This window comes from Typopeltis vanoorti, chromosome 24 (genome assembly GCF_054136105.1).
Source record: "Typopeltis vanoorti isolate ZY-2024b chromosome 24, IOZ_Tvanoo_1.0, whole genome shotgun sequence".
NCBI lineage: Eukaryota > Metazoa > Arthropoda > Arachnida > Uropygi > Thelyphonidae > Typopeltis > Typopeltis vanoorti.
The window spans coordinates 40425113-40442049 of record NC_143572.1 but is presented as its reverse complement, the minus strand read 5'-3'; the positions used below and the strand labels follow the sequence as shown (position 1 = coordinate 40442049).

At 35.3% G+C, this 16937-nt stretch overlaps 1 protein-coding gene across 1 annotated transcript in view; it reads left to right on the top strand.

Moving 5' to 3' along the window:
- Positions 1 to 16937, top strand: part of MED28 (mediator complex subunit 28) — a 72837-nt gene that overhangs the window by 8596 nt on the left and 47304 nt on the right. The window contains exon 2 of the mRNA XM_090414007.1: positions 13383 to 13449. Coding sequence (XP_090270133.1) covers positions 13383 to 13449 — 67 coding nt within the window. The remainder of the gene's footprint in view (positions 1 to 13382; positions 13450 to 16937) is intronic.

Below are 16937 nucleotides of genomic sequence, written 5' to 3'. Positions count from 1 at the left end.
GGTCTTGTGCAGATTCATGTTCTAGTCAAGGTGCAAAACTCTGCATTCAACATGTCAGTCTGAATGGTGATTTTTGCATATTATCTTTGGGTGTGTGTGTGTGTGTGGTGGGTCATTTACTGCAGGTAGCACTTGTAGTTGACTTTGTGTGCTTCCAGTTCAGTATGGTCTCACTGATTGTTGACCTCAGATGATTCAATTTTTCAACAATTTGTGAACAGATAGACCTGCAATATTGCACCTTATCACAACGCCTCTTTTAATCTCCATCAGTTTCCTTCTCGTAGCCATGTCACCAGGACACACTTGCACTGACTTGGGAGCATAAATATCCTTCAATTTATACCAGCAATAAACATGTAACTCGTTACATGACACAATACACCTTGCCGATGGTGGTGTCTGTTAACTTCTTTCCAATCATTGCGCACACGTCAAGGCCAGTATGCTTGTCAATGAAAGGCTCCTAATTGCTAAATTTTAAAGTGGGATCAAAGCTCTGAATGTGGTTAGCTGCTACTATGTTTCTGGGGATTCTGAAAATGGGGAGAAGTGCTTTTTTATTTTTATTATTTTTTTAATACCTGCTACAAGATATACTCAACAGTTTTAAGAAAGATGATATAACAGTTATTTTTGGGAAATTCAAATCCCAAGATTAGTACTGATTCCTGTTACTGAGCAAGAGTAATTTTAGACATTGATAATTGCAGTGATGACCATGGTGTGAGACTCTTCCAGTTATGTAAGCTAAATGAACTGATAACCCTACACCTATTTCAATCATAAAGATATTTTCAAGTGCACTTGAGTCTCACCTGATGCTGTCCACAAAGAACATGATTGGTTATGCCATGATTAATGGTAAATGAGAAAGTTCTCTGTAGAACATTAGCGATAGAATCTGACTACTGTTTTGTTAAGAATAAATTGCAGTTTGATGCTTAGAAAATGCACTCCAAGACCTACTGTGATGTTTATGAGTAGGCCTTGGAGCATTGAGCAGTGCTCATACTACCAGAATTTACTGGGATAAGTTGCTCAAATGTTTTGAAAGAGCTGACCTATGAGATCATAATGTATAAAGTGCATTGTATGGCTTCAAAATAGTGTGGATGAAACTTTGCCAATTTGTTTTAGGGATTAGACAGGACCAAAAACAGAATTATTTGAGCAAGGAGACAATACAGTTCATTGCTGAAAGAAGAAAATACTGGTAATGGCTGGAGCAGTAGCAGCATCCAAGAAATGAGACTAAGGTATGGGGAAATTAATAAAAAAAGTAAAAGCATAGTTGAAAATAGGTAATCTCAGGTTTTAGCAGCATGGAATAGAAAGCAGAGAATGCAGCTACACAAAGGACTACATGAAGTAATTAATTAATTACATAGAATGAGAAAGAATAGAACAAAGTCATTCGAAGATAAAAATAAGAATATATTAGAAGGGTAAAATGCCATCATTCTCACTTCTCACCCTCCTCTTTTATTCTATCTTCCTCTGGAACATTCCAGGATGTGAACTTTTATAAAGGCTTTTCAACTGAAAGTGATCTAATCACTCATAAAAAAAGATGAAAAACTCATATCTGGGTTTTTCATTTTATAAGCAAGCAGACCTTTCAGAACAACACATGCTTTTGGCATATGTAGTACACCATCTATTATAATTCCAGAACATTCTTCTTGCATTGTTTTTGTGAAAGGCTACAACCTCCAACTGTTTGAAAAGCACATCAGTAGATTATTTTTTTCTTCTTAACCACTTATCCATATATAGTACTGGTGTGCAATGTGTTTTGCCACCATTTGTGGGAGTCAAATAATATATACCATCTTTTTCGATAGATAACACGCACTTTATCTATACAGAAAAGTCTAAATTCGTTAAAAATGAACATGCGTGGTATACATTTGAAAGGTATAAGAGGTAAATCAAATGTAATAACAAAACTAAGGTACAAGTATTACTTAATATTTATTGAACATTACATTATTCAAATCCAAAAAATTCTTCATCAGACTCAATATTGAAAGAATCAGTTGCATTAAAAATTTCGTTTGGTATTTCTTCAGCTTCATAATCATTGTCACTGGACACCACTGCATTCCCTTGTGCTTTAATGAAACTTTCTAACACAGTTTTCACTTACAGCAGCCCAACTTTCTGCAATCCACGTAACTATATCTTTATATTACGTCTTTTTCATCTGCCCTGTTTTGTTATATTCATGGATGCCATTCATCATCCAGTCTTCCCACTTAGCCCGCAAATTGTCTTTGAATGATTTATTTACTGCAAGATCAAAGGGTTGGAGTTTTTTTGTTAAACCACATGGTCATCACTGCAATTATCAATGTCTAAAATTACTCTTGCTCAGTAACAGGAATCAGTACTAATCTTGGGATTTGAATTTCCCAAAAATAACTGTTATATCATCTTTCTTAAAACTGTTGAGTATATCTTGTAGCAGGTATTAAAAAAATAATAAAAATAAAAAAGCACTTCTCCCCATTTTCAGAATCCCCAGAAACATAGTAGCAGCTAACCACATTCAGAGCTTTGATCCCACTTTAAAATTTAGCAATTAGGAGCCTTTCATTGACAAGCATACTGGCCTTGACGTGTGCGCAATGATTGGAAAGAAGTTAACAGACACCACCATCGGCAAGGTGTATTGTGTCATGTAACGAGTTACATGTTTATTGCTGGTATAAATTGAAGGATATTTATGCTCCCAAGTCAGTGCAAGTGTGTCCTGGTGACATGGCTACGAGAAGGAAACTGATGGAGATTAAAAGAGGCGTTGTGATAAGGTGCAATATTTTAACAGTGATAAGGTGCAACAGTTCTATAGAAAAATGCTAGGAAGTAGGAAGTATTGCATTGTCCAGAATGTTCAGATGTTCTCTCTCAAAGTTCAGTGTCTGAGGCCAAACCAGGAAAAACATGACCATATCATCACACCTGCATCTCCGAATTTCATTGTTGGGGTTATACATTCTGGTAAGAGATGTTCACTTTGTGGGCATCTGCTTGGTAGAAGGTGTAGCTTGATTCATTTCCTCATAACACAGCTTTCCTAGTTTGCACATCCCACTGAAGACAATTCTGCATGTTAGTTTGGATAATGTGGGGTTTGCATATTGTGGTCCTACTATGGAAACGCATGTTATGAGCCTCAGTTCTGAATGGTCTTGTGCAGATTCATGTTCTAGTCAAGGTGCAAAACTCTGCATTCAACATGTCAGTCTGAATGGTGATTTTTGCATATTATCTTTGGGTGTGTGTGTGTGTGTGGTGGGTCATTTACTGCAGGTAGCACTTGTAGTTGACTTTGTGTGCTTCCAGTTCAGTATGGTCTCACTGATTGTTGACCTCAGATGATTCAATTTTTCAACAATTTGTGAACAGATAGACCTGCAATATTGCACCTTATCACAACGCCTCTTTTAATCTCCATCAGTTTCCTTCTCGTAGCCATGTCACCAGGACACACTTGCACTGACTTGGGAGCATAAATATCCTTCAATTTATACCAGCAATAAACATGTAACTCGTTACATGACACAATACACCTTGCCGATGGTGGTGTCTGTTAACTTCTTTCCAATCATTGCGCACACGTCAAGGCCAGTATGCTTGTCAATGAAAGGCTCCTAATTGCTAAATTTTAAAGTGGGATCAAAGCTCTGAATGTGGTTAGCTGCTACTATGTTTCTGGGGATTCTGAAAATGGGGAGAAGTGCTTTTTTATTTTTATTATTTTTTTAATACCTGCTACAAGATATACTCAACAGTTTTAAGAAAGATGATATAACAGTTATTTTTGGGAAATTCAAATCCCAAGATTAGTACTGATTCCTGTTACTGAGCAAGAGTAATTTTAGACATTGATAATTGCAGTGATGACCATGGTGTGAGACTCTTCCAGTTATGTAAGCTAAATGAACTGATAACCCTACACCTATTTCAATCATAAAGATATTTTCAAGTGCACTTGAGTCTCACCTGATGCTGTCCACAAAGAACATGATTGGTTATGCCATGATTAATGGTAAATGAGAAAGTTCTCTGTAGAACATTAGCGATAGAATCTGACTACTGTTTTGTTAAGAATAAATTGCAGTTTGATGCTTAGAAAATGCACTCCAAGACCTACTGTGATGTTTATGAGTAGGCCTTGGAGCATTGAGCAGTGCTCATACTACCAGAATTTACTGGGATAAGTTGCTCAAATGTTTTGAAAGAGCTGACCTATGAGATCATAATGTATAAAGTGCATTGTATGGCTTCAAAATAGTGTGGATGAAACTTTGCCAATTTGTTTTAGGGATTAGACAGGACCAAAAACAGAATTATTTGAGCAAGGAGACAATACAGTTCATTGCTGAAAGAAGAAAATACTGGTAATGGCTGGAGCAGTAGCAGCATCCAAGAAATGAGACTAAGGTATGGGGAAATTAATAAAAAAAGTAAAAGCATAGTTGAAAATAGGTAATCTCAGGTTTTAGCAGCATGGAATAGAAAGCAGAGAATGCAGCTACACAAAGGACTACATGAAGTAATTAATTAATTACATAGAATGAGAAAGAATAGAACAAAGTCATTCGAAGATAAAAATAAGAATATATTAGAAGGGTAAAATGCCATCATTCTCACTTCTCACCCTCCTCTTTTATTCTATCTTCCTCTGGAACATTCCAGGATGTGAACTTTTATAAAGGCTTTTCAACTGAAAGTGATCTAATCACTCATAAAAAAAGATGAAAAACTCATATCTGGGTTTTTCATTTTATAAGCAAGCAGACCTTTCAGAACAACACATGCTTTTGGCATATGTAGTACACCATCTATTATAATTCCAGAACATTCTTCTTGCATTGTTTTTGTGAAAGGCTACAACCTCCAACTGTTTGAAAAGCACATCAGTAGATTATTTTTTTCTTCTTAACCACTTATCCATATATAGTACTGGTGTGCAATGTGTTTTGCCACCATTTGTGGGAGTCAAATAATATATACCATCTTTTTCGATAGATAACACGCACTTTATCTATACAAAAAAGTCTAAATTCGTTAAAAATGAACATGCGTGGTATACATTTGAAAGGTATAAGAGGTAAATCAAATGTAATAACAAAACTAAGGTACAAGTATTACTTAATATTTATTGAACATTACATTATTCAAATCCAAAAAATTCTTCATCAGACTCAATATTGAAAGAATCAGTTGCATTAAAAATTTCGTTTGGTATTTCTTCAGCTTCATAATCATTGTCACTGGACACCACTGCATTCCCTTGTGCTTTAATGAAACTTTCTAACACAGTTTTCACTTACAGCAGCCCAACTTTCTGCAATCCACGTAACTATATCTTTATATTACGTCTTTTTCATCTGCCCTGTTTTGTTATATTCATGGATGCCATTCATCATCCAGTCTTCCCACTTAGCCCGCAAATTGTCTTTGAATGATTTATTTACTGCAAGATCAAAGGGTTGGAGTTTTTTTGTTAAACCACATGGTCATCACTGCAATTATCAATGTCTAAAATTACTCTTGCTCAGTAACAGGAATCAGTACTAATCTTGGGATTTGAATTTCCCAAAAATAACTGTTATATCATCTTTCTTAAAACTGTTGAGTATATCTTGTAGCAGGTATTAAAAAAATAATAAAAATAAAAAAGCACTTCTCCCCATTTTCAGAATCCCCAGAAACATAGTAGCAGCTAACCACATTCAGAGCTTTGATCCCACTTTAAAATTTAGCAATTAGGAGCCTTTCATTGACAAGCATACTGGCCTTGACGTGTGCGCAATGATTGGAAAGAAGTTAACAGACACCACCATCGGCAAGGTGTATTGTGTCATGTAACGAGTTACATGTTTATTGCTGGTATAAATTGAAGGATATTTATGCTCCCAAGTCAGTGCAAGTGTGTCCTGGTGACATGGCTACGAGAAGGAAACTGATGGAGATTAAAAGAGGCGTTGTGATAAGGTGCAATATTTTAACAGTGATAAGGTGCAACAGTTCTATAGAAAAATGCCAGGAAGTAGGAAGTATTGCATTGTCCAGAATGTTCAGATGTTCTCTCTCAAAGTTCAGTGTCTGAGGCCAAACCAGGAAAAACATGACCATATCATCACACCTGCATCTCCGAATTTCATTGTTGGGGTTATACATTCTGGTAAGAGATGTTCACTTTGTGGGCATCTGCTTGGTAGAAGGTGTAGCTTGATTCATTTCCTCATAACACAGCTTTCCTAGTTTGCACATCCCACTGAAGACAATTCTGCATGTTAGTTTGGATAATGTGGGGTTTGCATATTGTGGTCCTACTATGGAAACGCATGTTATGAGCCTCAGTTCTGAATGGTCTTGTGCAGATTCATGTTCTAGTCAAGGTGCAAAACTCTGCATTCAACATGTCAGTCTGAATGGTGATTTTTGCATATTATCTTTGGGTGTGTGTGTGTGTGTGGTGGGTCATTTACTGCAGGTAGCACTTGTAGTTGACTTTGTGTGCTTCCAGTTCAGTATGGTCTCACTGATTGTTGACCTCAGATGATTCAATTTTTCAACAATTTGTGAACAGATAGACCTGCAATATTGCACCTTATCACAACGCCTCTTTTAATCTCCATCAGTTTCCTTCTCGTAGCCATGTCACCAGGACACACTTGCACTGACTTGGGAGCATAAATATCCTTCAATTTATACCAGCAATAAACATGTAACTCGTTACATGACACAATACACCTTGCCGATGGTGGTGTCTGTTAACTTCTTTCCAATCATTGCGCACACGTCAAGGCCAGTATGCTTGTCAATGAAAGGCTCCTAATTGCTAAATTTTAAAGTGGGATCAAAGCTCTGAATGTGGTTAGCTGCTACTATGTTTCTGGGGATTCTGAAAATGGGGAGAAGTGCTTTTTTATTTTTATTATTTTTTTAATACCTGCTACAAGATATACTCAACAGTTTTAAGAAAGATGATATAACAGTTATTTTTGGGAAATTCAAATCCCAAGATTAGTACTGATTCCTGTTACTGAGCAAGAGTAATTTTAGACATTGATAATTGCAGTGATGACCATGGTGTGAGACTCTTCCAGTTATGTAAGCTAAATGAACTGATAACCCTACACCTATTTCAATCATAAAGATATTTTCAAGTGCACTTGAGTCTCACCTGATGCTGTCCACAAAGAACATGATTGGTTATGCCATGATTAATGGTAAATGAGAAAGTTCTCTGTAGAACATTAGCGATAGAATCTGACTACTGTTTTGTTAAGAATAAATTGCAGTTTGATGCTTAGAAAATGCACTCCAAGACCTACTGTGATGTTTATGAGTAGGCCTTGGAGCATTGAGCAGTGCTCATACTACCAGAATTTACTGGGATAAGTTGCTCAAATGTTTTGAAAGAGCTGACCTATGAGATCATAATGTATAAAGTGCATTGTATGGCTTCAAAATAGTGTGGATGAAACTTTGCCAATTTGTTTTAGGGATTAGACAGGACCAAAAACAGAATTATTTGAGCAAGGAGACAATACAGTTCATTGCTGAAAGAAGAAAATACTGGTAATGGCTGGAGCAGTAGCAGCATCCAAGAAATGAGACTAAGGTATGGGGAAATTAATAAAAAAAGTAAAAGCATAGTTGAAAATAGGTAATCTCAGGTTTTAGCAGCATGGAATAGAAAGCAGAGAATGCAGCTACACAAAGGACTACATGAAGTAATTAATTAATTACATAGAATGAGAAAGAATAGAACAAAGTCATTCGAAGATAAAAATAAGAATATATTAGAAGGGTAAAATGCCATCATTCTCACTTCTCACCCTCCTCTTTTATTCTATCTTCCTCTGGAACATTCCAGGATGTGAACTTTTATAAAGGCTTTTCAACTGAAAGTGATCTAATCACTCATAAAAAAAGATGAAAAACTCATATCTGGGTTTTTCATTTTATAAGCAAGCAGACCTTTCAGAACAACACATGCTTTTGGCATATGTAGTACACCATCTATTATAATTCCAGAACATTCTTCTTGCATTGTTTTTGTGAAAGGCTACAACCTCCAACTGTTTGAAAAGCACATCAGTAGATTATTTTTTTCTTCTTAACCACTTATCCATATATAGTACTGGTGTGCAATGTGTTTTGCCACCATTTGTGGGAGTCAAATAATATATACCATCTTTTTCGATAGATAACACGCACTTTATCTATACAAAAAAGTCTAAATTCGTTAAAAATGAACATGCGTGGTATACATTTGAAAGGTATAAGAGGTAAATCAAATGTAATAACAAAACTAAGGTACAAGTATTACTTAATATTTATTGAACATTACATTATTCAAATCCAAAAAATTCTTCATCAGACTCAATATTGAAAGAATCAGTTGCATTAAAAATTTCGTTTGGTATTTCTTCAGCTTCATAATCATTGTCACTGGACACCACTGCATTCCCTTGTGCTTTAATGAAACTTTCTAACACAGTTTTCACTTACAGCAGCCCAACTTTCTGCAATCCACGTAACTATATCTTTATATTACGTCTTTTTCATCTGCCCTGTTTTGTTATATTCATGGATGCCATTCATCATCCAGTCTTCCCACTTAGCCCGCAAATTGTCTTTGAATGATTTATTTACTGCAAGATCAAAGGGTTGGAGTTTTTTTGTTAAACCACCTGGAATGACAGCCAATTTGGAATACTTACAATTGTTTTAACTTCTGCTGCCGTGTGTGTGCCCTACATGAATCCAACACTAACAAAGATTTTGGGTTAAAAAATGCCAGTTTTCTCTTTCGCCACACATTCTCCAACCAAAATTTCATAACCTCGGAATTTATTCGACCTATATCATTAGCAGTAATGATAATATCTTTGGAATCACAACCTTTTGGAACAATCTTTCTTTTGAAAATCACCATCGGTGGCAGTTTGGAACCATCTGCAGTTACGCAGAGAACCACAGTAAAGTAAGACCTTTCGTGCGCTGTTGTAGCAACTGAAATCTCTTTTGCTCCCTTCAGATTCACAGTCCTAGAACTAGGCATGTCAAAACTTATGGGAACCTCATCCATATTCCCAAAGTGACAAGCATCAACCCCACACAAGTTTTCTCTCAGAAACAAACTAAATTTAGCTACTTTCACTTCCCAGTCGCACGGCAATTTTTGTCCAACACTAACGGAGGAGCGCACACTTAAATCGTTTCTCTACATAAATCCAAAAACCCAAGATGGGTAGACCTTGAAATCCTTTATATTATCGTTTTGCGCAATTCTTTTCGATTCCTGCAATGGACGGACAGTAGATATTCTCATACCTTTAGCTCTTTCACTAACAATCCAATCAAGCAGTTTTTTTTTCTATGGTTGGCCACAAGCACCTTCTAAACCTCATAGCACATTTCCTCATATGTAAACATGTCAGGACTGTTTCAGCCTTTTGCCATTCACGAACACTACTTTCTCCAACACTGAACAATCTACCAGCTTCACGATTCCCTTTTTCCTTTGCTACTTCTACCACTTCAAGCTTGAACTGCATTGTTAGGATTTTCTCCGAGAAGTACTTCTGTCTTCCGTGGGTAATTCAGATCTAATGTAAACAAATAATGATTTACTTTATGAAATATTTTAAAACAGGATGTACAGAATAATCGACCACTGCTACTAGCAACGCACGTGCTTTTAAAGAATTCCATTTGCCTGTACTTCCTAACTCTACCTCTAGTTGGCACATGCACGTTATCTATACATAAAAAGGAGTGATGAAAATGTTGGGGTGCACGTTATACATTAGGTTTACATTAGGGTAACGCATTATACTCGTTATCTATTGAAAAATACAGTAAATATTAAAGTGGCAGATCAATAATATTCAACTCGGACACTGTGTGCAGTAGGTGAAATTTAGTTCCTAATGATATATGTAATAAGAGTAGTCACTGACTTCAGATATCTTCTTCTTTGGTGCATCAATCCGAAAATTGGTAAATATAGCAGCACATCACAACATCCTGTCTTGTGACTTCCTTTTTATCTCTTCATAACTCTTAATGTCTTAGTGCCAGTTAGAATCATTATTCTAATTTAGAATAATGATTCTAACTGGCACTAAGATTAGAATCATTAATCATAATTCCAATTAGACTTTTTCTTCTCTTATTGATGTGTTTCATTAATGACCGCTCTTCATGAACTATATTCAGGACTTCTTCATTACAGTAAAACTCCGAAGTTACATGGTAGGTGGGACCAACAAAAAGCTATTAAGTCGAATTCGCGTAATGCGGGGTATAATTTTGCATGTAATTTATATATACAAGCATACAATTGGGACCAAAAGTTTACAAAAACACCTATATTTTTTAAGAAATATAATCATAATTGTAGTTTTTTGTACATAAAAAAAAGAAAGTTATTTCGATGTCGATGGTTTCATAAAATCTAATAGATTCGTCTGATGGCATAATGTATTTTTCTTGTCACGCAAAATTTCTTCATAGCAAGCTAATGATTTTTTTTATTCGTTGCCTTGTGGCTACAATTTGTTCCTCATTAGGATCTATGTCTTCCAAAATCTGTAAACCTTTCTTTTATGATTGTTCTTACTGTGGCTTCCTGTAGATCGAATTTCTTTGCTAGCTCACAAATTTTCATTCTGCCTTCATAATCCTTAATAATGTTGAGTTTTGTTTCCAAAGTCAATGTTTTTCTTTTCTTGCTAGCTGTAGAAGAATCGGACTTGCTTCTTTTGGATGACATTATTATTTTTTATGTGATAAAATTTTTATCAAGAACATAACATTAAACAATCGCAAGGTTTGTAGACTATAAAAATCGTGTATGAATGGAGACTGCGCAAAACATGGCAGTGCTTGTTCACAGCATGTGCGCCAGTGTCGCACATGCTGTGAACAGCATGTGCGACACTGGCGAATGTGGCCAGCACCTGAAAGATACAGCTAGTGGTGCTGTATGAAGCGGGACGAGAATACCTACATATAAGAAACTGCATAACTCCGGATTCGCGTAAGTCGGGGTATGACTATACTTTTCTTTTCTGTCCAACTAATTTTCATCATCTTTCTCCAGCACCAAAGTTCAAATGCCTTCAACTTTTTCATGTCTTGTTTTGTTAGAGTCCAGGCCTCACAACTATATAATGCAATGCTCCATATGTATGTTTTCACTAGCCTTTTTTTGAGCTGGATGCTAAGTCCTTTACTGGTAAAAATGTTTCTTCTGTTATAGAATGCTTTTTTGGCTAGGATTATTCGTGCTTTAATATCTGATTAGTTTCTTCCATCTTCTGTGATAAGACTTAAAAGATATTTAAAAGAGGATACCTGTTGTAGTAGGTTATTATTTATTTCCAGGTTTATTTTCATTGGATTTCCTTTACTTGTAATTAATAATTTTCTTTTCTTATATTTAATTTTTAGGCTTTACTGTGTGAAGATTTCTTCCATCTTTGTTAGGGTGGCTTTCAGTTTATTTTCATTATCATCTGCAAACCGTAGCCAGTTAATATCAATTCCATTTATCTTAATTCCAGTTTCTATTAGTTCTTTGAGTTTATTTATTGCATCTTCAATGTACAGATTAAACAATATGGGTGAAAGAGAGCACCCCTGTCTTACACCTCTACGTATTTTTGCTATTGCAGTTTTTGTTGTATTGCTGGCTGCTTCTATTAGGGCTTCTTGATGCTTGTAAAGATTAAATATGAGCCTTCTATCTCTCCAATCTACCTTTATTGTTTTTAGGAGGTGAAACATTTGATTCCAGTCAATACTATCGAAGGCTTTCTCCAAGTCAAGAAAGACTATCAGAGTATTTTGATTCTTCTCCAATCTTCTTTCAATAACTGTTCTTAGAGCTAGGATTGCTTCTCTTGTCCCCTGCTGTTTCCTGAATCCAAACTAGTCATTGCCAACATATTCTTCAACCTTCTTTGTTAGTCTTTTTTGTATGATTTTGAGTAGTATTTTCGAAGCATGTGATATTAAGCTTATTGTTTGATGAATTTCACGCTTGTTTGCATTATTTACTTTGGGAATGGGTATGATAGAGCATTGTGTAAAATCTTTGGGGATGATCCCGGTTTCATAAATATCCTTTATGATCTTGAAAAGGTATGACTTAGTTATGTTTCCTGAGTATTTTATTAATTCTGAAGGGATGTTATCAGTGCCTGGTGGCTTGTTGGCTGACAATTCATTCAGTGCCCATTCAAATTCATCTTTTAATATAGTTGGACCAATTTCTTTTCCACTGTATAGATCCTCTAAGTACTCCTTCCATCTTTCCGAAATTTCTTCCTTATCTATAAGTATGCTCCCCTGTTTATTTTTGATAATTGTACTTCTTGTCTTATTTTGCTGGCTTATTCCTTTTATAATGTTATAAGCTTTATCGATTCTTCCAGTCTTTGTTAGATCTTCTATTTCTTTACATTTCTCTATATACCATTGTTCTTTTGCTTCTTTACACTTTCTATTTATCATATTTTTTATATGTTTATATTTGTCTTTGCTTTCTTCTTTTAGGGAGGTTTTGTATTTTCTTCTTTCATCTATTAGATCTAGAATGTCCTGGGTGATCCATGGTTTTTTTATTTGCTTCTTCCTTAATCCAATGCAGTCATTGGCAGCTTTGATAATTGTATCCTTCAAATGAGTCCATTTTTCCTCGATGTTTTTCTTTTCCCTCTCTCTCCAGTTTTAATGCTTTCATCAGTTTGCTGTTTATAGTTTCTATGGTTTTCCTCTGTTTTCAGGTTACTTATGTTCCATTTGAGCCTTTTCCTTGGTTGTGACAACTTTTTAAATTTCAGATTACATTTCAATAAAACCAAATTGTGGTCACTATCAACATCAGCTCCTGGGTAACTTTTGCATGATTTTACTTGATTTTTAAATCTATTTCTTGTCATAATATGATCTGTTTGGTACCTTCCTGTATCCCCTGGCATTTTCCAAGTATACCTTCTTCTTTTTGGTACCTCATACCAGGTATTAGTACCTGGTATGAGGTACTTCGGATATGCTACTTTAAATTTCAGTATTTGATGTGAAGATGTATCTGAACTTGTTATAATAGAAAAGCTTTAAAACATCATAAGTAGTTGCCATTTTAATTTTTTCTATATTAAATAAAAAAAAAATCTCTTCAGAAAATTAAATCATAGTTTTTCATTTAGAGAAAATCCTTGGCTTAAAAGTAGTTACTGTTCTAACAGAAAAGTGTTTGATAATATTATAAAACATGCCACAGGTTTATTTACTTTTAAAGTGTTAATGCAATTGGTTTTAAATTATATTTTTATTTGTTTCAGGCTTGTATGGCTGCTTTGACCAATCCTGATCATTTCAATGTAAGAGATTCTGAAGAAACAAAAACAGGTAAAATATTGACTATAAATGCATTATTATTATACAAGCAGCTCACAGAATCTGAAGCCCATTAGGGAGGCTGAGGACCACACTAACTGTAATTCATCAGTTTCGGTTGTACTTGTCCTTAAAATCATTTGCTGATAAATCACCCATGACTGCCTCTAGCAACCCATTTCACTCATTCATCATTCTCCAACCAAATAATCTTGTTGTGCTCTTTTTGACAATATTGTTATACAATATCTAGGGATAATCTGTTTCTCTCTCTTTCTCACTCAAGCATGATCAAGTGTCTGCATCTGTCCTGTAAAATCCCTATGGTAACTTATGTTTCTATCGTATCTTCTATTTTCTGCCTATCAATCAAACTTTGTGACACACAACATCACACGTCTTTAATTTATCCTCAATTCAACCATTCACCACCTTGATCACTGTGGACTTTCTTGATTCAACTCCACCATATGGTACTCTTTAATGCCTATTCATCAAATGTCAATCACCCATCAATCTCCTCGGTGAGCATGCACACTTGTTCCCCAAAGCAGCAATCAAGAAACTAGTAATGACTGACATGTTATTGTTGTTGGTGAAAAGAGAATGTCTTTACGATGAATGATGGACATCACAACACTTAACAATTGTGAATTATAATAAAGAACATTGAAATTATTACAGCTATCAAATATTTGGTAAGCATAATAAATCTCTGATACTTTACATTTCATTTTAATATAGATATCAATATTGTGCACATCTCAAGTGCCGATTATATGTGGTTATGAAACCAAACTAATAAAATACTAATATAGAAAAACAATTGTAAAAATATTCATAATTGTAAATTATTACCATTTTTTTACAGTTTGATGTAAAATCAGATGTAAGACAAGGGTATATACACTATCTCCATTCTTATTCATAATTTACATGGATCACATTATGAAAGAAAGTGGCATTAAAGCTGATTTAAGAATTAGATATATCAAACTTATCTCTCTCTGTCTACTTTATACAGATGATGATGATGTACTCTTAAACAAATCCAGTGTACTTCTCCAGGGCTCTCTAACTAAATTAGATAATAGTTGTAACAAATTTGGCATGAAAATCAATAAAACATCAAAAAATATGAAAATAGGCAGAAACATAGAAACTTCAGCTGCATTCTCAATGGAGAACCAATAGAGACAAATAAAATATTTCAGTTATTTAGGCACAATTTTTAGTGAAGATTGCAAATAGACACCAAAATAAGCATAAATGGTAAGTGAAGAGCCAGCTGAACAATTTATAATAAGGGAGAAATTTCAAAACACGAAACTAGCTCTATAAGAGAGTATTCAAGCCAATTTTAACTTATGGATTTGAAAATTCTTGATTAGAAATAAAATGCTTGATCAAAGATAGATGACAGATGCCAACTATCTTTGATGAAAGATTATTCTGAGAGTTCTCAGAAGGATTAGGAGAGTGAACAAATGGGACCTATGATAGAATCATATTAAAAATAATGATATTAGAAAGAAACTTAATGTTGTTAATATTCAGTAGTGGGTGAGGAAAGGTTCGGAAAAGCAAATATTTTTAGCTAAGATAGGAGAAAAAGACCCAGTGGAAGACCAAGGCCTAATTCAGTCAGAAGTACTCTGAAAGACTGAAATATTAGAGTTGCCGCTAAAGGGATTCATAGGTTGTAGTGTTCGTGCAAGCTCCTGATAAGATAAGCGTTATTTTCAGTTATCGTTGATAAATTTACTTTAATATTGCGTAGTTTTGTTTGCCTTGCGTATCTTAGTGCGTCTGTTTGTGTGTTTTTGGTGTTTATAATTTGATAAAATACGTTACTAGTAAGTATGGCTCCAGTACAAAGGAAAATGGCGGCCAGTAATGATGGTTCGCCATCTTCTTTCAAGAACGGTAATGTAAAGGAGATGATTCAGTGTACTATCTGTGAAATGTACGCTTTGCGGAGTGCGGTCAGAGTGTGGTTAGATGATAATAAAGGAGTGAATGTGTGTAGAAAATGTAGGGAGAATGAGGAATTGAAGTGTATTTCTGATCATGAATGTGATATTTTTGTCAAACTTCAGAATGAAGAAAATAGGGATATGACAAGAAATGGCGAAGTTGTACCAGAGAATTGTGAGAGCGTGAATGTAGAAAGTGTGAATGATAGTATTAATGGTTTTACAGAGAATAAAAAAGATGAGATAGATGCAATGAGTGAGATCGCGTTGTTGAATGGTGCGATACAAAGGGCAAAACAGCAGCTAGAGCGTATGAGCAAAAGTCGACTGAATGAACCAGCCAATAATAAAAAGTATGACAGGAAAAATAGGCATATGAGTGTGAACATGAACAAAATGAAGGATTGAGTGCTGTATGGAGACTCGTTAGTACGAGGTGTGTTAGTAGAAGATTTGACAAAATCGTACCAACCAGGTGCGACCATAAAGGATGTAACTGAGTCTATTAGAGAGCAAAAGGAAAGGGTGAAAGAAATGATTGTTGTGGCAGGTACGAATGATTTGAAAGGAGATAAAATGGAAATAATAGAAGACCTGAATGAATTGTTTGAGGTAGCAAAAGAAAAGAGTGAGAGAGTTAGAATGATTAGTTTTTTGCCACGGTATGACAGTGAAATGTTTAAAAGGAGGGGCCATAATTGCAAATGACTTTATGCGTGGGTTATGTATGACAAGTGGTGTGGAATTTGTGGATGTGTGGAGTGAGTTCTATGGGCGAAAGGATCTATATAACATGGATGGATTGCATTTGAATGGTTACGGTGTAAGGAGACTTGAGAAAGTGTTATTGAATGTAATGGATGTGCAAATTCAGGGAAACTAGATTTATTAAAGGGGGGGGGTAGATATACAGTCCTTAGGGAGGCATTTGAATGTATGAAAGAATATAATATGCCCGAGTGAATAAGGACAACAAATCAGAGTGGGATAGTTAATATATAAGGCATCAAGGTAGGGTTGGGGATAATGGGGGTCTTAAATTCATGTACACTAATGCTAGGAGTATTAGGAACAAGAAGGAAGAGTTTTGGCCATGGTTGGCACTTCCAGACCACAGGTTATTAGTATTAGTGAATCATAGCTGACTGTAGATGATATAGCTAGTGGGATTGAATGTGATGGGTATAGTGTGTTCAGGAATGGCAGGGAGAATAAAATGGGGGGAGGAGTATCGTTGATGATAGCTGATGAGCTCCATCCAAGGAGAATAGAAGTTGAATTGCAGGATAGAGAAAAGAGCACATTTGAGCCATTTTGCGTGAGATTGTGGCTAGCAGAACTAAATATACAATTGGGTGCTGCTATAGACCAGGTGATGGAAAAGATGGTGATGACAGTATGCACAAGCAAATAGAAGAAATGAGTGGAAGGAGGGTAATTATTATGGGAGATTTCAACTATGGTCGCATTGATTGGAGTGAGGAGAGGACACACGGGAGGAAGGAATTAGATTTTATGCGGTTA